This window comes from Heteronotia binoei, chromosome 11 (genome assembly GCF_032191835.1).
Source record: "Heteronotia binoei isolate CCM8104 ecotype False Entrance Well chromosome 11, APGP_CSIRO_Hbin_v1, whole genome shotgun sequence".
NCBI classification, from domain to species: domain Eukaryota; kingdom Metazoa; phylum Chordata; class Lepidosauria; order Squamata; family Gekkonidae; genus Heteronotia; species Heteronotia binoei.
The window spans coordinates 48,122,349-48,146,485 of record NC_083233.1 but is presented as its reverse complement, the minus strand read 5'-3'; the positions used below and the strand labels follow the sequence as shown (position 1 = coordinate 48,146,485).

Below are 24,137 nucleotides of genomic sequence, written 5' to 3'. Positions count from 1 at the left end.
TGTAGATCTGGGATGGCCACATAGAATAAATTAACAAGACATGAACATCAGATGTTTGAGAACTGCAGGGCAGGCAAGAAGGAAGGAAGGAAGGAAGGAAGGAAGGAAGGAAGGAAGGAAGGAAGGAAGGAAGGAAGGAAGGAAGGAAGGAAGGAAGGAAGGAAGGAAGGAAGGAGGGAGGGAAGGAGGGAAGGAAGGAGGGAGGGAGGGAGAGGTGGAAAGAAAGCAACTTTATCTTTAAATGCATTTTCCAAGCTGCCAATTGGCTTGGATAAGAGATTTAAAGAGAAATGCCTTCTCCAAGCCAGCAGATGGAGCAGTGGAGGCTTCGAGAGCCACACAATATGTGTGAAAGAGCCACATGCGGCTCCCAAGCTGCAGTCTGGACACCCCCATTGTAGATCATGTGCAGGACCTCATATTAACCTTCCCATGTAACCTAAAATAGCTGGCATTTGGGATGGGGCAGTTGGACTGAAGAGGCAAAGGGACCAGACTGATAGTGTAACCCTATGTGAAGTTCCTCCCATCTAAATTCATGGAAATACATAGGCTTAGCCTGGAGTAGCTTTGCATAGGATTGCACTGTCAGTCTGGGGTTGCAGCAAATTTTTTTTCAGAGGAAAGGATATCAGCTGCTCTCAGAAGCCAGAGGCTGGTTGTCTCCCCTCTAACCTAAATGTGAGGGGCATTTAAATTGCGCCTCTTGAAGACAGAATGGTTGTCTTTAGGTCTGCTGCAGAAGGTGAGTCTTCTGTCCTTAAGATGCTGTGGTTCAAGCACCATCCAGCCCCACCGTCTTCACTCCTTCAGTGACGCCTCTGATGAAGCCACCTCTTTCCCTGGTACATCTGAGTCTCTAAGGGGCCACTGGGCCCTGGGTACAACACATTCACACAGTTGATCTTCTGGTGCTTTAGAAGAGCCTTTTGAAGACACAAACAGAAGTTATTCTTGAATATGGGAATGGGAAGCATCAAGTAAACAAAATGCCACAGATTTCAGTATAGTAAGCATCCAACATACGGCTGCCCTAACAAAGCTCCAGAGAACGGGATCATCTGGATTGGATTCAACAGCCTCGTAATTTAAACAGCAGCAGCAGCAGCAATGGGCCACCTAACAGATCCACAAACCCAGGCAGTGCATCATGAGACAAATCCAGATGCCAGCTCTGTCCCTACATCAACAGTGCAGACAATGTCAGCCATCCCATCATGAACTCCACCACCTGCCATTCCTCTAATATACATTCAATAGTGTCCTGATCTTTATGCCAAACAACAAGGGAGAAATAAAAATGTACAAACTGAGCCAGGAAAAAGAAAATAATCTCTTCTGGGCTGAAGCCTGGCACCAACTTTTCTTCTCTCCTGTAATTCTGTTCCATTCTTTGGAAGAATGATGGTCATCAGCCTTCTCAGTTGTGGCCCCACATCCCCTGGAACAGCCTGACACAGCACAGGAGGGGGTGGGGCTGCCATCTTGGTTAACAATGAGAAGGTTCTGCAAAACTATTCCTTGTAGAGGACTTTTTATAGAATGGGTATGGTGGGTCTGCAGATATTGTTTTGCAAGCAGGGTAAATGATCATTTTTGGCAAGCAGTTATGGGTTAGCCTAAGTTTAAATAGTATGCTTTATTAAGCTGCACATAAGCCACTTTGGGGGGGACCTTTTCGGTGGAAAGGCACATTATAAATATTGTAAATAAACATGCAGAAGCAGACAGAAGAACACTTCAGCCTCCCAGAAGCATCTGCTGCTGTTCTGAAAATCAGCATTCTACAATAGCAACAAAGCTTTAAAAGAAGATTCCCCAGTGAAATAGCCAAATGCACAGTGAAGAGGATCAATTAGGGATCAATCAGGAGGATGTTTTCCTCCAAAGTGTCAAGTGGGCAAACCTAAGATGACTGAAGGCCTAGCTAGGATCTGGTCCAGTCTCAGAAGTTAAGTAGGGTCAGCCTTTGGCCTTGGTCACTCTTTGGATGGGAGACTGCCAAGGAATACCAGGGCGCCTATGCAGAGGCAGCACTGGCAAACCACTTCTGAACTTTACTTCTCTTGGAAACCCTATGGGTTGCCGTAAGTCACCTGCAATTTGACCACAAAAAGAGAGAATGTTATCGTCAGTTACTACTTTAGGTGTGAGTCCATGTGCCTCTCTTGCATACATTGGAGCTCTGTTCAGAAACGTTACAGAGTGGACGTTTTGCATGTGAGGGCTTCATACGATTTTGAGGCCCTTCCCGTATGAGATGAACTGTTCAGACTTGCAGGTGCCGCCGATCCCCTTTCAGCCTGCCCGCCAGGTGGCAGCAGCAGCCCAAGTTTTGCCGGGAAGGGTTCCCTTGGCCCGCTGCCTAGTGCAGCAGAAGTTCAGCGGCGGGTGTTAGCGGCTGGAGGCGCGCCAGCTGGCAAAAGCCAAGGCCCATAACTCCCGGCCGCGAAGGCGATTCCCTGGCAGAGGGCTTCAGAGGAAAGGCGGGAGGCTCCAGCAGGTCGCTTTGTGCGGCGCCATCAAACTCGGGTGCTTCTTCGCCTTCGAGTTTCCTTTCACTTTCATTTGACGCCTTCCAGGGCATGGGGGGGGGGGGGGGGTGGTTGGTTAAGAGCTGGTAACACACCCACACGCACACCCAACCCCTCATTCTCGGCTAAGTGGAGAGAAAAAGAGGCTGGGCAGAAAGGGGGGCAAAGATATATATATATCTCTATATATTATATATATATATTAACGGGGAGTCAAAACATTCCAGTCTTGCAATTCTGCTTCGTCCAAAGCATGACCGACCCTCCAAGTCTGCTTTTCAGAGCCAAACGTGCCTTCTTGCAATCGTGAGGGAAGTCTCGCAACTCTGGGGGCCAAGGGGAAGAGATCCACGCGCCTCCGTCCTCCCTCGGCCATCAGAGAGGCCACTGCCGAGAAAGGGAAGGAAGAGGGACCTAGGAAGCTCCTTGCGTTGACCAGCTGCCTCTCAGGCAGAAATGCAGCCGGTCGAGCTCTCCCCCTCTCCGCCTGGCCTGGCTGCGGGAAGCTTGGTGGGCTGAAGATCTTGCCTGGTGGCAGCCCGCAGCTCTCCAAGGGAGGGCAGGGCGAGTGGCGAGGAGTCCTTGGAGGCGGCGGCGGTGGCTGTGCTGTGCCCACAAGCAGGCAACGGGCCGAGGCAGGCCAGGCCTGGGCCGGCTCTGCAGTTCTCCGGAGGCGCGGGGAAGGAGGAGGGGGAGAGCCGGGCGCGGCCCGAGGGAGGGAGGGAGGGCGCTGGGGCCGGGCCGGGAAAGGCTTTGCCAATCGGGGCTGGGATCGAGGGAAAGGGGCGGGACGCGAAGGACGGGAAGAGCGGGGGAGCCACCGCTGCCGAACTGTCCGGAGAGGCGACCCGAGGCGCGACAGGCGGCAGCGGCGAGGTTCGGGTGGCGGCTGTAGTGGCCGGGGCAGCCTTCGGGGAGGGGGCGAGCGTGAGTCCGGAAAGGAGCTCGGGGCCAGCGGGCAAGGGGTTTGGGGGCGGCGGCGGCAGGCAGCTGGAAGAGGAGCCAGGCGCAAGTGCTCAGGAGGAGCGTCTCTCTCGGTGTGGCGGTGGCGCTGCCCGCCCAGGAGGACAGCGCGAGAGGGCATCGGCTGCCAGGCACACGTGGCTGGGTGCAGCCCGGGCTCCGCCAGCCAGCTCAGCAACCTGCGGGCGCAGCGTTCCGGGGGCCGGCGGCGGCCGTGCCGGGCCAAAAGTTTGGCCAGCCTGGCGGGGTCAAGGATGTCGTCGCCGCCGCTGTATCCAGAGGAGTGCCGCTCGCCGGTGGGGCTGGACTGCTGCAGCTGCTGCCTCGACCTGGCCAACCGCAGCGGCCTGGAGGAGGGCCCGGTGGGCTGCAACAACAACCTGGGGAGCCCCTTCCAGCAGCTGCGGGAGCAGCTGGTCTGCGAGAACCTCAACGCGGACAAGCTGAGCCGCATCATGCGCCAGGACTCCCTGGAGCCCGTCGTGCGCGACCCCTGCTACCTCTTCAACCAGGGCATCTGCAACCGCAACATCGACCAGACGCTGCTCTCCATCCTGCTCTTCTTCCACAGGTGGGTCACTCACCGGCCTTGGCACGGAAGGGCTTGGCCACCGCTCCCCCGGGTCAGACCCACTGGGGCAAGTCCTTGGGACTGAGCCCAGAGCTGCTGTTGGGGGGGAGGTCTCCAGGCTGAGGGCAGGATTGGCCTAACCTTTTAGCCAGTGGTGCAGGGCCGCAAGGATATTGTGGGTCGGCTGCTGGGCTTGGGCTCTGTGAACCACTGAGCTGCAGAGCTGGTCTGGAGCCCTCCTGTCCCCTGGAGTGGCCCTGCAGACTTCACCGCTAGCCAGAAAGGTTTAAATGGCCAATGCAGTTTCTCCTTTAGTGCCGTGCCCATCTTTGCAGAAGAGTCGATGCCAGTTCTAGGGGATCCTGGCAACAGTGGTGACTACCCTTAACCAGGGAGGCTGCACTGGACCTGTTGAAGATGAGAAGTCCTTATCAGTTTGTGGATTGGAGGGGGCAGGGGAACATTGCACGGTCTGTCTTAGCAGTGGGCTTGGATGCAGGTGTCCTGAGCTGCTGAAATGCTGTAAGTAGGGGAGTCAGTGCTGCAGACCTACAAGGGCCTCAATCAGGGCTGGCTCTGCTGCTAGGCAAATTAGGCAACTGCCTAGGGTGCCAGCCTTCTGGGGGTGCTAAATTGTGACTCAGTGATGTTATCAGTGCCGGGAGAGGGGAGTGCCAGAAGTTAGCCTTGCCTAGAGAGCCAGACAGTCTAGGGCCGACCCTGACCTCAATGGCTGCACGGCATCCCTGTGGCTAACAAGTGACAGGTATCCCCCCCACACACACACACTACACAGTTATCACTGGAGGGGGAGTCCTATCCTCCCTGCAAAGGGAAGCTTCCTTCAGAAGAACAGGCACAGCTAGTTTCTTCTTTCTCAGAAAAGGAACTTGCTTTGTTGCTGCTTTGGGGAGCCTAGAGAAGAACATTTTCAAGGGGCCTAGAGGAAAAGGGTGCTGTCCCTTTAACAGAGGCTGACTGGAATGTTATTTACCTGGTGGTGATACATTTCCTGTCAATTTCCACATATTACAATTTTTTCCTCAAGGTTGTAGGTAACTCAAAGGTGGGACACCTGTTATGAGAAGGTGCTGCAGGAAGGCTATAGAGAAGGGTTCTTCTCTCTCCTTGTGTGTTCTGCAGCAGCGCCTGCGTGGGAACTGCTGAGTGGGTGTCTCTTGAGGAATTTGAGTGGGGAGCCTCTAAGTGGTGGCGTTCAGCCAAAGAGGCGCATGTCTGCACACACTCACCATGGAGCTCTTGGCACCTGCCTGCAGTGATCTCTCTCTCTGCTGCCAAGAATGCAACAGACACCCCTGCAGTCAGCTTCCTACCGGGATGGTGGCAGCAAGAGGTTCACATTAGCACCCGTATGTTGTGCTTAAGCAGCGATGTGTGCACTTTCCCACACATCCCCTCTTGTAGCTAGTGCACGTGTGTTTCCACATGTGCAGCACAAACCCTGTGCATGCCGGCTGGAGGGGGTGGCGCTGAGAGGCAAGCGGGTGCTGCAACAGGCTGTTGAAAACAAGAGGACCCACCCTTTCTGGCCTTACATAAGGCCCTGGGAGGAGACAAGGTGCATTCCAATAGGCGTTCATGTTGTGTCAGTGCAAAACGGGTGCTGGCCTTGCCTGTAGCCAAAACAACAGTAAAGGGAAAGGAGATCAGTCTGGCAAAGTCATTCTCCTACCTTGGCAGCTGCCTTCTCTTTCTGAAGAGTGCCACATTGGTCTCCTAGGGAAGTAAATCCTTCCTGTGTGCCCATGTGGGCAGGACAGTGCCAGCTGCATCCTGGCATCTCATGCTTTCCCCAAGTGGGTGGACCAGTGGGGTCTGCGTGTTGTAAAGGGGAAGAGGGCCCCTTCCTTTCTGCACCAAAGATAGAGAAGGGTTTTTTTGAGGGGCTAGGATAAGTTGCAAACTACAGACAGATATAGACTGCTTCCCCCCTCTGCCTTTATTATCTTCCCTGCACAGATGTGCCCAGCTAGGGTTCCCCAACTCCAGCTTCCCCATCTCTAGGGTTCTAGAATTACAGCTGGATTCCAGTCCGGTAGCACCTGAGAGAACAAGATTTGCAGGGGGTGAGCCTTTATGAGTCAGATCCCTTTGCTTTGAACATGTAAACCCTGAAAATCTTGTCAGCCTCTACACTGCTGCTGGACCCAAATCTAGCTATTCTACTGTCTACTAAAGCAGCCGCCCTCTGAAACTACCTTCACGGAATTGCAGCTGATTTCTAGGTTATAGAGAGAGCAGTTTGTCTGGAGAAAATGGCCACTTTGGAATTGAAGGGCAGACTCTATGAAATCTCATCCCTGCTGATCTCCCTCCCCAGGCACTGCTCCCAAATCTCCAGGAATGAACCAAGCAGGAGCTGGCAACCCAGAGCCATGTAGGAGACTGTTTCTAGTGAGAGACGGCTGCCTCTGTCTTGGTCTCCCTTCCTTCTAGGTTAGGCCAAGGGCAGCTCCTTGGGATGCAGACCAAATATTAGCCCCTGATGGGTTTTTTCCTTGCCAGACTGCAGGCTTCCCATGGCAACGGAGGCTGTGTCCCGGGTCGATGATATACCTCTTCCGTTATGTTGCAGGCTGTCATCCAGAGGCCATTTCCAGGGCACATTCTTTCAACTGTGAGGACACTTGCTTGGAAGTGATAGTTACACTCTGCTGCATACTAAGCAGGCCTCCTTTGGAATACTGTGTCCGGATGTGGATACCACACTTTTAAGAGGAAGTGGCAAAGATGTCTGAGGGTTTGGAAAACGGGTCCTCTGAAAAAGCGTTGAAAGAAACTGGTATGCTTAGCCTGGAAACAGAAGACACAGGGAGTGACATAGTCATGCCTTCGAAATAGCTGAAGGGGTTATCCCAGGCAATAGGGCAGAGACTTGTTTTCTAAGGCTCCAGGAAGGAAGACTAGATTGGATGCACAAGTCACAGAAGGCTGGATTCTGGATGTTCTAGTCACAAGAACAGTTCAACAGGAGAACAAACTACCTTTAGAGTTAGCTGGCTGTCCCTCCCAGCTAGAGGCTGGGTAGCCATTGGTCAGGAATGCTCTAACTTTGCATTTCCTGCACTGAGTTTGAAGGTCTCCTTCAGCTCCAGGCCTCTCTGATAGGTGGTCCATCTGAATGCTTGGCTTGACATGCAAAGAAGCTTTCCCTGGATGGCTTTGAAGTGCTCTTTGTGGCATCCCTAGATGCCAACCAGGTGCATGTCTGTGGGTCACTCAGATAAACTGCCTTCCAAGGTATGCCAAGGAGGGGAAATCAGGCCTGTGAATGCCTGTTTGCCATGAAAATTCATTGGAACCATCATTTTCAAAGGCAGGGTACCCCTGAGACACATGTGGCTGTTATATATTTTCAATTGGGAAGGGGCTCCTGTTTTCACTTCTTGTTCCTGGCATGCCTAGGTTGCAGCCTAATACTAACCAGCCACACTCTGAGCCCACTGAAGCCAGCAAAGCATTTTATATGAGAGGCTGTCTGTCATCTCCCTCCCCCCCGACACACACCCTTTTTTACATTCAGCTTGATGAGGAATTTTGGAGAATTCAAAGACACATACACTGTGTTGTGCTATTTTGGTTGGTCTTAGTAAAAGGTATTGCATGGCTTTTACTTTTCATTTTTTGCTGTATATCAACAGGGCTGCCTACTTTTTAAAAAGTCTAACCTTGAATATCTGATATGGGGTACAAAGAGTCGGGGAGGGTCATGCCATAAAATGCACCATTCAATGGGCTGTAGCCTTCAGCCATGTGGTGAAGCTCTGTGCTGTCCCTTCTTAGCTGCACATCTGTGCTGTCACTTCTTCCTGGAAATGGAGAAGAGGTAATCTGCATGGCAGATCACCACATGGTTAAAGGTGCCACATGGTAAGTTCTTGTGCAGCCTCTCCGTGGCTTCTGGTGATGAGAATCCATCTTTGTCAAGGTCTAATTGGGAGCATCCCTAAGAGACATGGGCCTGGTCTTTTGCAACTGGCTCTCTGGATGGAGTCCAGCAGTGGCACCCTGAATTGTAGCTGGGCTGGCTCTTTGAGAGGGAAGCTGTAGTGTTCCCGGAGGGTTGGAAAGAGAAAGGAGGGAGGGAGGCTCAGCTAACAACCCCTCACCCAGGGTGACTAAGAAGAGCCACCAGCTGCTGTGCCCTGTCAGGCACTTGTGACAGTCTGGATGGAGAGGCAGAAGGGGCCAGATGGGGAACTTGTAAGAAAGAAAAGGACCAAGGGTGTGCCTCCCCAGAGGACCTGATCAGTAGTCTTTCCTGAGACTTCTGTGGCAGGAAAAACCCAGACAGGGAGAGGGACAGGCTCAGCTGATTTAGGGCAACCGGGTTGAGACTTGATAGTAGTGACTCAGAAATCTCCTCTTAAAATGCCTTTACAAACTGGGAAACAAACAATGGTGCTTCTTTTATACTTGTGGCAAAGAATGCTGAAAATACAGAGCTTGCCACTTCCCACCGTATGTGAGATTTGTACAGACTTCTTGTTTGAGGGCTCAGCATTCATCTAGGGCTAGGGGGCAACTTGAGATGTGCTCAGATTACAGGCCAGCCTGTGTCCAGCAAATCTTTTCCTTCTTTGAAACATGTCCATGGCACCTTTTCAGATAAAAGAGTCCTCAAGGTGGCAAATATCAAGGCATTTAAACATTTTAAACATTAAAACCATATTTAAAATGTATACATAAAAGAAGAAGAATTGCAGATTTATACCCTGACCTTCTCTCTGAATCAGAGACTCAGAGCGGCTTACAATCTCCTATATCTTCTCCCCCAACAACAGACACCCTGTGAGGTGGGTGGGGCTGAGAGGGCTCTCACAGCAGCTGCCCTTTCAAGGACAACCTCTACGATAGCTATGGCTAACCCAAGGCCATTCCAACAGGTACAAGTGGAGGAGTGGGGAATCAAACCTGCTTCTCCCAGATAAGAGTCCATGCACTTAACCACTACACCAAACTGGAGTCCACGTACTTAACCACTACACCAAACTTGTATTCAACAATACAATAAAAATATATAGACGTACAAACACAGCACAATCAGGGAAGAGGGCCAGTAAGAATTTGCTGGGGGTATGCCAAACAAAACAAAGAAGTCTTCACCTGCCAGTGGAAGATAATAACAATATGTTGTGCAATGTTATAATAAAAAAAAATGTTAAAAAAAAAATAACAGAGATGACGCAGACAAATCCTGCTGGTGAAGAAGGTCCAAAGTTTCAGTGCTATAACAAAGAAAGCCTTTTCTCAGGTTGCTACCTATCTAACCTCAGATGCTGGAGGCATCCAAAGCAAGACCTCCAAAGATGACTGCAGTAAATGAGGAGGTTCATATGGGAGAAGTAGGCTGACCCCAAGCCATATAGGGCTCTAAAGCCAAACATCCTGAATTGGGCCAAGAAGCAAATTAGGAGCCACTGGAATGAAATGGTCCCAATCACTCACTCCATTCAATGTTATGGCCCCAGTATTCCATACCAATTGTAGCTTCTGGACAGTCTTCAAAGGCAGGCCCATGTACAGCACATTGCAGTAATCTAACCTAAATGCTACCAAGGCATACCCCACAGGAACTAAATATTCCCCACTAGGGAGCCCATTTACCAGCTGTAGCTGGTAGAAGGCACCTTTGGCTGTTACCACTACCTGTTCTTCCAACAGGAGGCCCAGGTCCAGTAGCACCCCCAAACTAGAAATCTACTCCATTAGAGGGAGCACAAACCCATCCAGAACCGGAGATATCCCGAGTGAAGTCTCCTTCTCCACCAGCAGCACCTCTATTATGTTGAGATTGAGTTTCAGCTTCTTAGCCCCCGTCCATTCCAAAACTGCCTCCAGGCACCTGTTAAAATCTGAGTACATGGTGAGCTGTTCCAAGGCATGGCATCTATATGGAATCTGCAGGAGTAGGTGGTACATGCATGGCTGGAGAAGGGCTGTGGAATTACTTGTGGGAAGACTGCAGACCCTTTGATCCATCAGCATAAAACTTTACCCTATATACTCTTGGGTAGTGGGATGGTGGAACACATTTAGGACATCAGAAATCCTAAAGCTTACTCCCACTTTGGCAGAGCTGGATGTTTTTAATATTACTATTATGGGACTTGCAATAAGACCTCATGTTTGGTAAAAGGGTGAATAAGAGCTGAGCTTGTGTGTGGAAGAACGCAAGCAGTAAGAACTTACAGTTCGCAATGCTATATACAGAGCACTAAGTATTCTACACTAAAACAAAATGCAACCCCAATTGTGTCTCGAGAACCTCCATAAAATATGCCATTTGGGGGTGTCTGCATGATTTCTGTACATCCTGCATTCTGGGAGAGAAGTCGAGACACTGCAGGTTGCCTCTCAGCTACATACCCAGTGAGGGCAGTCTATTTATTTATTTATTCCTTGGATTTATATCCCGCCCTCCCCACTGAAGCAGGCTCACAACAGTCAAGATTAAACAATAAAACAATGAAAAACATTGGAGTTTCGACAGTTAATAAAAACAGTTAAATAATTTAAAATGATTTAAAACAGTTTTGCTGCTAGTATAAAGTCTAGGCTTCCCCTGCCAAAAATGCTTTCTGACCATTTAACCTGCGTTTTGAAGAAGTCCTGTATGGCTGAATGAGAGCAAACAAATGAGCCATGAAAATAGCCTGACCATGGGTTGTGTTCAGGAAAACATGTAGCTTCTCAGGTTCCAAAAGCCAAAGGTGCAGTTAAGCCCTTAGAGAAGACCAAGATTTGTGTATGGCATGAAGACATGCTGGGTGATGTCCTTGCTGAATGCTGCTTCCCCAAGGGAACACACTGCCCCAGAACCAGGCAGCTAGCAACAGAACAAGAGGTCTTGCTTTATTCAGCTCAGGAATCAGAAGTCCCTCCATGGTGTTTGTGGCATTCATCTTGGCACTCTGTTGGAGCAGATTTGACAACTCACTGGATTTGCAGACTGTCGAGAAGCAACAGGGTTTGCTTACCTTCTCTTGGTTGAATTGCTCTGTGGCTGCCTCTTGAGTATGGCAAAAATAGGGTCTGTTGTAGGAGAGGTGATGCCAATCAATACCTAGCATGTCCAGTCTTACATGGCATTGATACCATGGTCAAACTGCTTGTTGCCTGTTTGTTCAGAGGTGGGAGGAGTGCAGCACTTGCCTTGGGCAGGATAAAATCGCTCCTCTGATCAGCATCTTTAGAATTGCTTTGGTGGTTCATTCAGTTAGAAGGAGATAGCCAGCCACTGAGCTGAGAATACCCTATTCACCTTTGTCTCTGCCTGCGGCAGGCAGAAAGTGCTACTCTAAAGCGGTGCTTGGTGGATGGAGCGTCACCAATCCCAGCCAAATTATGTTTCCCATCTTTCTAAAACCGTGACTACGGGTTTGCAGCCTACTCCAGGCAGAGATCAGGCACAATGACTCACTTCCTAAATGCCAAAAATGTTGAGTTCCCCAAATCTAACCCACAAATAGTTCCTTATTCCCCCTCAGTTTAGGCCTCAGTTTCCCCTGCTTCACAATACCAGGCCCAGGTCTGTAGGAATCCCCTAAAAGGATTAGGGCTTTGTTGTTCCCCCAAAGAGCCAAGTCAGATAGAATAGATTAAAGGTAAAGGTAGTCCCCTGTGCAAGCACCAGTCGTTTCCGACTCTGGGATGATGTCACATCACGACTTTTTCACTGCAGACTTTTTATGAGGTGGTTTGCCATTGCCTTCCCCAGTCATCTACACTTTACCCCCAGCAAGCTGAGTACTCATTTTACGGACCTTGGAAGGATGGAAGGCTGAGTCAACCTTGAACTGGCTACCTGAATCCAGCTTCTGCCGGGATCAAACTCGGGTCATGAGCAGAGCTTGGACTGCAGTACTGCAGCTTTACCACTCTGTGCCACAGGGTTCCATGTCTTTTTCAAATACAGAACTACCGTTATGCACCAAGAAAAGCTGGATTCTGCTTCATATATAAACTGCACCTATATGGCAACATTTCTTCTAACAATCAAGAGGTGGGACATATTGTTGTACAGGATACTAATGTCCTCACCCCTGAATATCCCACTTAGCTAATGGTGCACCCCTAAATGGAATTACACCCATTAAGTCAGTAGACTTAGAAAAGTGTAATTTTGCGTAGGATTGTACTATAAATATATGAAATTGCCTTCTTTCGATTCAGAGCTTCAGTCTGTCTGGTTCAGTATTGTCAACTCTAACTGGTGGAGACTCTCTGGGGTCTCAGACAGAGATGAGCCTTTCCCAACACCTGCCCCATGGCAGATTGAGCTGGAAATGCCAGAGACTGAGCCCAGGACCTTGTGCATACAAAGCCTCTGAGAAGCCATGGTGTATGTGGTCCAGGTTCAATCCTGGACATCTTCATTTAAAAGGCTATTGGGAAAGATAGTGCAGAGCTGCTGCCAGCAAAGTAGGCAATACTGAGCTAGATTTGAGTCCAGTAGCACCTTATAGACCAACACAGTTCTCCTCTGAAACAACCAATGCCAAGCTAGATGCAGCTGTCATCTGACTAGCTATAAAGCACTTTTGCAGGTGCTTGCATCCACCACTGAGCTTCAGTCCCTCCCTATTTGGACCCCTCTGGCTTCCAAGATTGCCTGTGCATTTGCAAACCTTTTTGGGAAGGGGGTTTGCAGACACAGCCTGTACAAGAAGACTAGGAAGTCAAAAAAAAAAGGCTCAGGAGAAAGCCAAGCTGAGTAGCATCTGTGGTGCTACACGCCAGTGCCATAGGACCACTCAGACCAAGGCAGTGATGCCAACAATGAGCTACCTCCTGCACCACCAATGCAGCAGTGCAGGAGGGGGGGTGGGCAACAACTGATAACTGATGGGCCAATAACCATCACTGGTGCTGCTGGCCAGGCTGGGGGCTTGGCTCACCTTCTCCCAGCTGTTGGCAACTTTCCAGGGCAGTTGCCCACTTAGAACTTTCCCTGTAAATTAAATGGCCAGTCTGCCCTGGCTGCTAAAAGGACTAGAACTTTTATTTTCTTTAAAGGAAGAAAATGGAAGCTAAGTTTCTTGGGATGCTAAATTTTGTTCCCAGTTGGTATCAATTAACTCTATGGCAAGATTATAGATTACATGCCAGTCTAAACTTGATTGTGGTCCAAGTCTATAGCTATTATTTGGAATAAGGTTAAGCAAAAGTGCACAGAAAATAAAGAGAAAGCATTCCGTTGATAAAAGGTCAGCTTCTCTGTAGCAGCCAAAACAGCTATTAATAGGAGGCTTTTCTGGGGCATATTCAGTTGGGGCCTTGGCTGCCAGGAGGCTCTGCTCAGCTGCCTCTGGACAGTGGCTTTGTCCACCAGTGACACAGAACTCGCTGTCCTTGTTGGGCAGGTGGGAATCTCCTGGCCTTGCTTCCTGCTGGAACAAATGCGCCTGTTTCCCTTGGAGTCCTCGCCCATCCCCTAGTTCACAGGAGGCTTTGGGGGCAGAAGAAGCAGTCAAGTCTTCAGGAGGCAGAGGACAGCTTGCCAGAGTTGCTGCGGGTGGTGATTCACTCAAGACCTGGCAGAGGCCCAAGGAGCAACCGGACGGCTCTTATACAACTGGAGAGCAGCCTGTGAAAAATGCACACTCAACGCTTGCACCTGCAGCTGGCCTAATTTGCCTGCTTTATCCCAGGGTGGCTTTGCTTGGTGCAAACATTCGAGTTCTATGTGCACAGGATTCGGAGTGTATTATCAAGAGAACCGAGCTGCCTTCAGTCAGCCAGTCCTGGGACAGTGACAGGGTGTGGTTCATGTCAGTGCACCTGGAGCCACAACCGGGGAGATAGAAGAGAGCCCCCACCCTTGCAGAGAAATACTTCTCCCCAAAGGTTGTGGCCCTTCTGTTCCCCCCCAAACATCATCAGAAGACAGCAAGCACCAGCCCCCATCTGGTCAGGCATGGAAGTCATGCACATGGGAGGGAAACAGATCCCCTGCTGTGGTTCTCCTTGCTTAGCACTAGCCCCCATGATGATTGAAGGGAAGAGGGAGAGAAATCCCCCCTCCATCAGTCCAAAGCCACTGGAGAGACACCATCATCTTGTTCCCACATGGAGGGTTTCTGAACTAGATGCCACCTTGCAGATTCAGGAGTTGTGAAGACCAATGAAGCTTCCTTTATTCATCTCCCCTGAGCCCAAGAAAAAGCCCCTTCCAGGCTGACATGGGAGGGAGGGATCCAGTGACAGACAAGCATTGAAGCTGTCCCAGTGGACAGACTGCTGGGGGTCTTGCTGGCAATGGAGTAGTTCCTACCTATAAATGACGCATACTAAAGGGGCTGAACCTCAGAAAGGTGCTTTAAAAAGGAGGTATCAGTTGGTTACAACACTATGCCTGAAGTATTAGCTAGTCTGTGGAAGAATGACTGCTATAGTTATGAGAGGGCAGTTATCCCTTCTTTCCTTCTGGCAGCGCTTTTCTATTTCAAGAAAAGGACCACTGATGGCTGTTCCCAGAGCTGCAACCTGGAAGGCTGGGTGGAGACCAGTCTGGTGACCCAGTTTCAAATCCCTGATTTGCCATGGAGCCTTACAGGGTGACCTTGAGTCAGTTACACAGTCTTAGCCTAACCTACCTCACAGGGTTGTTGTGTGGATAAAACGGAGGAGAATGATGTAAGCTGCTTTGGATCGCCAAGGGAGAGAAAGGTAGAGTATAGAATAGATGAAGCAAATAATGAAGGGGCTAAAATTGCCCCCCTTTTCCGTCTCTCTCTCTCCACCTCCCCACCATAAAAGCCATTTGAGGTCTCTATACTGTAATTATTACTATGGCTCTCTTCCTTGGGAGAAATATGTCTGAAGGTGCCTCTACTGTATTTGAAGGTTTCCCCCTCTGATTTCTTGATGAGGTCAAGGCACTAAAGTGAGGCTGAAGCATTAGCTACCCTCAATATTTAAAGCTGGTGTCTAATTTTCCTCTGGAGGCGAGAAGCCATTTGCAGAACAGTGGGGTCTTTTCTTCAGGTTTGCATGGGTAATTGGACTGCAGGCTGCTGTGATCATAGTTTATGAGCTGCTGACACTCCATCCCTGTACAAACAGAAGTAGAGGATGCCTCTGCCACCCCTCCAAGCATCCCAGCTCAAGCAAACTGAATGTCTCTGAAATGATCTGGAGGAACCTAGAGGTGCTTGGCCTGTCGTACAGATGCCTGTCCCTTCTCCCTCCCATTTAGACAATAGAAAAGGAAACTGCCTTCACTCAGTGTCCTTGCCAGGGAGTTGCTGGTGGCACCTTTCCTATTCCAGGCTCCTCTTTTTCTGCTAAGCTTTGCCTCGCCGGGTAGACAGGGCAGGTGGTGTCAATGAAGCAAGAAGAATGCAGTGCATCCTTTCTCAGGAGCTGGTCTTTTGAAATGTCTTGGCAAACCCAAATGATATGACAAACAGCCCAGGTTAGTCTGATCTCATCACATCTTGGAAGCTAAGCAAGGTTGGGCCTGGTTAGTATTTGGATGGGAGACCACCAAGGAAGTCCAAGGTTGCTACACAGAGCGTTAGCAATGGCAGTCACCGCTGAATGTCTCTTGCCTGGAAAACCATGTGGTGAGCAGAGACTCCCTGGCTACTTGAGCAGAGGGCCCAGCCAACCTCTGTGGAAGGGTCTGCATGCATTGTGATCAGCCACTGGTGAGTGGAGGGGGGGAGACCTTAGCGAGGCTACAGTAGTGGAAAGTGCCGTCATGTCACAGCTGACTTATGGTGGTATCCAGGGAGTCTCTGCTCTGTTCAGATGCCAGAAAGGTTTTTCTCCCAAGCAGTGCTGAGCTCCAGAGGAGTCCCATTGATGAGGTAGATAAAGGAGCGCTTTGAGGGAGGGCTGGGGGAGAAGGAACACAGCTGCTGCTGCAAAACAAAGCAGGCTTCCTCTTCTCCCCCACCTCCCCCCCAAGCTGCTTTGCGGCAGAGGCAGAAAGGAAGCCCGTCCCAGTGCTAAGGAGCACAAGGCAGCCATGCTTTGGAGGCCCCTCCTGGCTGTGTGCTGGTGTGCCAGCAAACCAAGAACTGGGAGTACTGCCAAGGCCTCTATCAAAGGGAGCAGCCGCCCAGCAGCTGGAAATGGGAGCCTGCCAGCAGGCAGAGTCCCCGCCGCAGACGCAAGCAGTGAAAAATAACCAGCCAGGAGAGGCAGGGTCTGATTTGGGAGGGGCACCGACACCCTGGCTGCCCCCACTGTTAGTACCAAAGGGGCGGGAGGGGAGCAAGTTATTAATAGCAGCCATCATTATGCAGCACTTTTGCAAATGCCTTATCTCGTCTGCCCTTACAGCACCATCCATGTAGAAGTTGATAACAAGGGCTGTTTTCCAGAGGGGGAAGTCAGGCCCCGTGGGAGTAACCTGTGCTCATGTGAGCAGGGATTGGCAGGGTCGGATCTGGGGGGGAGGGGCAGAGGGGGGTGCTTGCCCTGGGCGCCGACAGAGGGGGGGCACCAAATTTGGTATGGAGTCTATTGTATTCTATGGGACCATAAGATAGAATGGCCCATAAGGGGGCATCATTTTTTAATTTTGCCCCTCCTCAAAAAACATGTAGATCCAGTCCTGGGGATTGGAGCCTAAGCCCCACAGGTCCGAGTCTAGCAATAGCCACTGGGCCTGCCATGAACAATATGACAGCCTGTTTGGTGTAGTGGCTAAGTGTGCGGACTCTGTGAGAACCAGGTTTGATTCCCCACTCCTCCATTTGCACCTGCTGGAATGGCCTTGGGTCATCCATAGCTCTCGCAGTTGTCCTTGAAAGGGCAGCTGCTGTGAGAGCCCTCTCAGCCCCACCCACCTCACAGGGTGTCTGTTGTGGGGGGAGAAGATATAGGAGATTGTAAGCCACTCTGAGTCTCTGATCCAGGGAGAAGGGCAGGGTATAAATCTGCAGTCTTCTTCTTGCTATTGGAAGCCCCTGCTGCTCTTGACACGCACACAATGTTGCCAGGAAAGGAGATGTGGCTGCGTATGGCCACAGCTCTGAAAACATTTGCTCACTGCTGTGAAGCTGCAACACGGTATGCCTGGCTCAAAGAATCTATTTCTGCCCACTGCACAGTTTTGAAAGGTGCAGAAACCCTGCCATTTAGAAAGGTGGCATGGCAACCAAGCACCTGGCCCTCTCTATGGGGCTCCCTGCCTGGCCTCTCTGCAGTCCTTCCAAGCAGAAGATTTTGGCAGCTATTATTTGGTGTTGCTTTTTTGCTCTCCTGTGGCTCAAAGGAAACACACACACTGCTTCCCATGCCGCCATAGAGCCTTCAGAGAGCCTTCCTGCCATTCAGCAGAACTGTGGACTGGACCATTGTTATGATTAGGGCAGCGGGGGACCTAGGGGCACAAGACGGCTGTTCCTGGAAACACTCAGTTTTCTGTCCTGTTCCAGCCTCACTTGGCTTCCTAATCCAAAGGAAAAAGAGGCCAGATTATGCACTGGGCAGAGTCAAAGACTTGATTTAAAAAGGTAAAGGTAGTCCCCTGTGCAAGCACCAGTTGTTTTCGACTCTGGGGTGACATCACATCACGCCATTTTCACAGCAGACTTTTTTACAGGGTGGTTTGCCATTGCCTTCCCCAGATGTGAATGTGTGCAAAGGTATGCATTTTTCAGTACATTTGTGAGAATGAAAGCACAGCTCCGATAACATGCAATTTGAATTGCAGCTAGGTGACATTGCAAGAAGTGGGGTGGAGTGCAATGTATTTGATTACAATTGGTGCCCCAGTGGCATCCCTAAAATAGTGTCTCTGCAGCTAGGTGGGCATAATGTGGGTGGGTGTCCATTTGTTTTCCCACCCAGAAACCCAAAGGAGGATGCCTGCTTAGGTGCTGCTTCTTACTCTGGGAACCCAGCCGTTCCCGTGAACCATGAAACCCCTAATTTATTCTGCATTTTGCAGAAAGTCAATCGACTGTGAGGCTGCCTTTGAGCACATCAGGCCGTTAGAGGCTGGGATCTTCGGCATGCAAAACGTGTTTATTACAACCTATAAGCCCAGCTGCTCCATGACTTCCCGCACATGCTGCTAGTGACCGCCAGGGGTCATCCTAAAACCAGAGACACACCGGGCTGGAAGGCCCGTTTTGGATCTGACGAAAGACACAACAACATGTTTTGGTAACTTCTTATGTAATCTTAAGCCTCGACCTAGTTCTGCGCTTGGGCGATACTTTGGATTTCTGGAACCAGACTCTGGTGTTGTAATGCCCTGGGCTTTGTTTGCTGGAAACGGGCGCGGGTTGTATTTTTTGCACATGTGCAAAATACACTTGCAAGGCGACCAGGAAGGCGCTTGCGGACAGTGGGGCGCTAATTGATTTGGCAACATATCTGAGCTTTGCTCTGTGCAGCTTTCAGGCCTGGGAAGAGTTGTGACTGCTCCTGCCTAACGGCAGCCAACTCAATTAAACCAAAGCGCTGGGATTTGCAGCCCGAAGGGCTTTTGCTCGGAAGCAATTTTTTTGGCATTCATGCAATCGGATCGCAGTCCCAAGTAAAATTCTTTGGGGTCATCGTGGTAACGGAAGTGCTTTCCAAAGGAAAGACACTGAGCTGCACACGAAGGGCCTGTGGGTCAGTGGCAATACCGTGATTTACATGCAGAAGGTCAGGGCTTGTCCTTGGCATCTCCAGATGCTAATAAAAACCCTTCCTCTGCCTGAGAGCTGCTGTCACAGTAGACAAAGCAGCAGAACTAGGTGGGCTTGTTGTTAGAATAGGCCAGCTTTGCAGTTATTAGTCTCTATGGTCAGTTGCCTGGCTGCTCCAAGAAAATGGAACTTTAGGCTGGTGTTGAAAAGACTTCTCTGCTGGAGCCTCCAAAGAGCTGCTGCCTGCTTAGCAGAGTTAGATGGTCTGACCTAGTAGCAGGCCTTTTATGTATGCGTATATGAGATAGAGAGAAGCCAGCGGCATTCCCCAGGATACCACCTTGCCCTGCCACAGCTACAGATCAGAGGCCTATCATAGTTTACCAAAGCGATGTTCGGCCTCTCCCCCATTCCCCGCTTTATCTGCGGTCAAGGTCCTGTTAAGTCAAGCAATCCTACTGATGGCAAACGGTTTGCTCCTGAAGTTCAAATAAAAAGGAGTCTCGGGGCACCTTAAAGTTTTGTCACCGTTGTATTCCGCCTTAAAACTTTCGTGGTCTAGACTCTAGAGAACCCATTTGGTCAGATGCAGGCCTTGAATTCAGCAGGAGCTCACAGCAGCATAGTTCCTTAACCTTTCTGAGGGTTCCCCCTCCTCCTTCTCCCCACCTACCTTGTCCATTAAAGAGTAGGTGCAGCTGCATAACAATCCCTGGATTAGGAGTATGGGCAACCACTAGGAGCTTTGCCACACCCCCAGCAGCCCTCATTAACCCCTGGAGAAGCCCATGCCACGCTTTCTCCACTTCATATGTGATTTTGGGTAGTGGGTGGCTTGCTGGCCTTAGTGTGTGGGGGGGGTGTGTGGCCAAGGAGGGCCCCAGGTGAGTGAGGCCTGCTTGGGCTGGCTGGATCTCTAGTCAGCCCAAGCAGGGCTTGCTCACCCAGGGCACTTCTTTCTTGTATCCGGTTGTGTTTGGCTGGTAGGGGGGCACCCTAGGCCAATGAGTTATGCTAATGAGCTCCACCACCTATTTTTCTACAAAATGACTCGTGGTCAGATGTCTATAGTGGGTCCTATACCCAGCTTGCTGCGGGTAAAGCGTAAATGACTGGGAAGGCAATAGCAAACCACCCCATAAAAAGTCTGCCATGAAAATTTGAAAGCAACGTCACCCCCAAGTCGGAAACGACTGGAGTTTGCATAGGGGATTACCTTTACCTTTTACTATTGCAAGCATTTATTGAGGATCTTGGAGAGAAAATACATAAGCTTCAGGGTGAACCACGAAATGCAAGGAAGAGTTGGTTTATATTGTGCCGTATATTTTGCATATAAAGCTCAACTTGAGACTGTAATTATGTAAAAGACTGTCAGAGATCAAGAAAAGCACAGAGGCTACTAATAACAGAAGCCACTGGAGATGTCTATAGTTTTGCTGAAATCGGAAGCGTTAATAATGCTCTCCTTAAGCTTAACGGCCTTTCCGAGCGCATCGCCTTGCAGCCGCATTCCTGAGCTGTGCCAAGCATATATATTTGCTCCCTATTTGCACAAGGCCAGGGAGAGGGCGGGGAAAAGAAAGTGCCTAGTTGGGAACGCGCCGGCGCGTTGGCGGTTTGTACTGAAGGGGTGGGGTTTATTTGCATGCCAGGCTGACACCATGTGACGTCAGGGAAGCCGTGCTATATAAGGAAGAGCGACCGGCGGAAGAGGCGCAGTAGTCTAGCAGTTTCGGTTCGGCGTAGGGTTAGTGTTTGAGGGCTCCTTATTTTTTTTTTTTGTTCCCCGGGCCAAGTTCAAAACAGCCCTGCTCCGTGGCTATGAGCACCGGCATGTACCAGTCCCCGATGGAGGTGGCTGTCTACCAGCTGCACAATTTCTCTATCTCCTTCTTCTCATCCCTCCTGGGTGGTGATGTGGTCTCAGTCAAGCTGGACAACAGGTAGCGCCCAACAGACGCGCGAGGGGAGGGGAGGGGGGGCTGCGGCTAAGGGGGGAGGGGAGGAGCCATAGTTCTCTTTGCCTGGCGGCTTTTCTCACGTTCAGCCTTCTTTGTCTCTTTGCAGCGCGTCGGGGGCCAGCGTGGTCGCCATCGACAACAAGATCGAGCAGGCAATGGTGAGTCTGGCTTGGAGAGGGAGGGAAGCAGGGAGGGGTCGTTCTTTGTTTGCCGCCTGCTCTTGGCCACGCCGCATTGCAGCTCCTCCGCCCGCCTGTAGCCAGGACTTCCTTTCCTGCATCGCGGCAGCCTCCCGTTTAGATAAGGGCGGCCGAAGCAATCTGTGATCGCCTCGCTGGAGGGGGTGGGGAGGACCCCGCATTCTTTGCTGCCCTCCTCTATTGTCAGCTCTGCGGCAAACTCTCGGGAGTCTAATCAGTGCCTTGAAATGCAGGAACCAGCAGAGACCTTTGGGTCATGTGCATAGCTGGTTGAAGGCTTACTCATTAAACCAGCTCTGCGTTTTCAAGCTGTAGGTCCTGGTGGCAGTTGGCAAACCCCAACTGCATTTTATCCCTTTATGTCAAATAGCCATAAAAGTCCAGAAGCATTATAAACAGGCACGTGAACAACTATTAAGTCTATATTTATCATTCCTAGCATTTATTGAGGGGAGGTGTAAAGCTAGTCACACTGGCTGGTGGATAGCTGTGGAATGCCCCTTCCCACCTCACTGACATTCTTGCCCAGCTGGGAATGGAGATAGGGAACTCCTGGACAACTGTACCCAGCTCCTGAACCTTTCTGAGGGTTCCTCCTCCTCCCCACCTACCTTGTCCATTGAAGAGTAGGTGCAACTGCATAACAATCCCTGGAACTTCTGGACAGCTGTGCTGCCTGTTGACCAGCCCTCCAGCCATAAGGCCACCCTAGCTGCTAGTCTCAGATCCTTGGGGCAATGTGAGCCTGGTCTTTTTATGACTTATTTAGTACTTTTAGAATTTATTATTTCTCCAGAAGCAGGAGTTGGTGTGCCTGCTTCTCTGTCTCCCCTTTTTAGCCTCACAACGGCCCCACTGAGGTAGGTTAAGTTAGGAAAACAATTGGACCAAGCCCAATCTGCAAAAAGACTCATCTAGGCTTAGTCCCACACTGGGGGTCTTGTGATGCTCCTGTCTGAATAAGTTTGGAGGCAAGCATTCCTAACTAACAGCCCCTTTGCTTTTCTTTGGAGAGTAACATCTGGGGAAGGGGAGGTTTCTCTGGAGTAGGGCTGGATGCCATTGACTCACCCGGGCACCCTTCTCTTCCTTTGCAGGATCTAGTCAAGAACCACCTGATGTATGCAGTGAGAGAGGAGGTGGAGGTACTGAAAGAGCAGATCAAAGAGCTGGTGGAGAAGAACTCCCAGCTGGAGCGAGAGAACAGCCTCCTGAAGAACCTGGCCAGCCCGGAGCAGCTGGAAAAGTTCCAATCCCGGCTGCCGCTGGAGGTGCCTTCGCCCACACCTGAAAAGCAGAGCCGAGGAGCAGCTGCCCCAGCCCAGCACTCTGGGGGTTCTGCGGTGTAAGGTGGCTCTGTCCTTGGGGTGGGCAGAGCCACGGAACATTTTCTACTTAATCTCCTTCTGAGTGGTTTCCTCATCTCTCTTTTGGAGGATTCTGGCTCAGCCAAAGCTGCTGCTGGAATGATGCCCCGAAGGGGGCTGGTTAATTCCTGGCCGGCTAACTTGGGTTGGCCAGAGACTGTCTCCTGAAGTCAAGAGTGCAAGGGAGGGGAGCCCTGCACAACCAGGCAACCTTGCCCGAAGGAGTTGCAGGCTTGCCATCCGTCCCTCCCTGCTCACAACCTTCTGAAGAGGACAATGTGCTGGAGGAAAGGATCTCCCGGCCACTGGCACAAGACTGTTAACTGGAGGAAGACAGCTATTTTTAAAAAAAAATAGAAAGAGAGGGCTGCCTCCCCACCTGCCGGGGGATGGAGAACAGCTGCATGGCCTGGACAGTCAGCCATTCGGTGATTATAAGACTCTATTTGTGAAGTGTGCAGCCCATTTTCCTGTTACCAGAGGTGCAGAACTGCTTTATGAACAGACTTGTGCACTCCTAACTAACTATATATGGCAGGGTTTCAGACTGGAAAGAGAATGTGCCATTGCATGGAAACAGCAAAGGATGGGCTATGCCCACCTGATAACATTGACGCAGACAACCCTTGTGTGAGGAGGTGCTTGGTGCCAGCTGCCTTACGAGTCCCCTGGTGGACCCTAGCCCATGATGCTGCTGACAGATCAAGGGCAAAGCAGTGGTGGGTCAAGGATGAGGTGGGGGGGGCAGCAAGAGGAGTCTTAGGCTGACTCAGGGAGCTGCCTCTCCTCCTCCAGGATGGGATCTTGCTTGTTTGTCATGTTCTTTAACTGATGGTGTAAATCCTGAGACACTGCAATAAAGTCTAAGTTTTGTATAAATACATTCAAGATGATCTTTGTTCTTATTAAGGGGAGGTGGGGAGTCCTCATATGAAAAGTGCTCTGCGTGCAGGGAGATGGAAACAAACCAAACAGAAAGTGGAAGTTTATGGGGGGAAGAAGATGTAGAAACCAAGGCTCTCCTAAAGTTGCTGCTGCTGCTTTCTATTCCTCTATACGGCATGTTGTCAGCTCTGTTCCTGTAGCAGTACAGCTTTGGAGTTGCTCACCAGCAAAGAAATTTCCACTGCATTGTTCACTGGAATTAGGCAGACAGTGGAATCTTCCCCCAGTTCAGGCCATTATTCCTATCCAGTCTTCGCACAGATCAACCACGCTCTTGAAAGGCCCTGGGGGAAGAGGCTTGCCTGATTTCTGTGGCTTTTTGCAAATCTTTCAGATATCTGTATCTGAAAGGCATGTGCAGCTCAGAGGCATTCCAAGGGTGTCAGGATAACACTGACACAATGCTATTAGGACAGATGACTTTCCCAAAGGATTGTAATGGAGGCTGTAGTGGAGAGTGGGAAGATTTTGGTCCTGGGGTGGTGAGTTATGATGGAGTGCTTGTCTTTGCATAAGGCCTTGGGAGCTGCCTGGACTGCATGAAGAGACGCTTCCTCCTGAGGGATTTCATTCACTGGCAATGTTTAGCCAGTCCATAGAGGCTGGTATTGTTCTGCAGGATCCCACTTTGTGGTTTCATTTGTCCTCTGTGGCAGTTCATGCGTTGATGTAGACATGTTCCACAAAGCATAAAAGGCAAGCTTTCATAGGCTGAGGCCTTCTCAAGTTCTTAGAATCTGGGACAATGATTTCCCAATGAAAGGAATGTCCTGCAGCAGCCAATTCGCTATGCTGTGTCTGTATCCAGCACCTGCTCTGCAGTCAGATTTCTGATGAGTCTCAAGCCCAGAGTTTCTTCCCTGCAAGAACAGGTACAGTGTTTTGGCAAACTTTCAAAGAATGAAAACAGTCAGGTTCTCATGTAAAATTCCTTGTTTATCTTTTCCCTATCCCAAAGAAGTCTGCCCCATA

At 50.4% G+C, this 24,137-nt stretch overlaps 1 protein-coding gene across 2 annotated transcripts; it reads left to right on the top strand.

Moving 5' to 3' along the window:
- The first annotated feature begins 3,736 nt into the window (after nucleotides 1-3,736).
- On the top strand, nucleotides 3,737-23,103 carry TSC22D3 (TSC22 domain family member 3). Of its 2 annotated transcripts, none has more exons than XM_060249989.1 (3): nucleotides 3,737-4,068; nucleotides 20,760-20,811; nucleotides 21,951-23,103. In XM_060249989.1, exons 1-3 carry the CDS (start codon nucleotides 3,752-3,754, stop codon nucleotides 22,200-22,202), a joined length of 621 nt encoding a protein of 206 aa, XP_060105972.1. In that variant the 5' UTR covers nucleotides 3,737-3,751; the 3' UTR covers nucleotides 22,203-23,103. The 2 variants fall into 2 exon arrangements, with proteins under 2 accessions (XP_060105972.1, XP_060105973.1); XM_060249990.1 differs by lacking the exon at nucleotides 3,737-4,068 and adding an exon at nucleotides 20,258-20,635.
- Nucleotides 23,104-24,137: the final 1,034 nt, after the last annotated feature.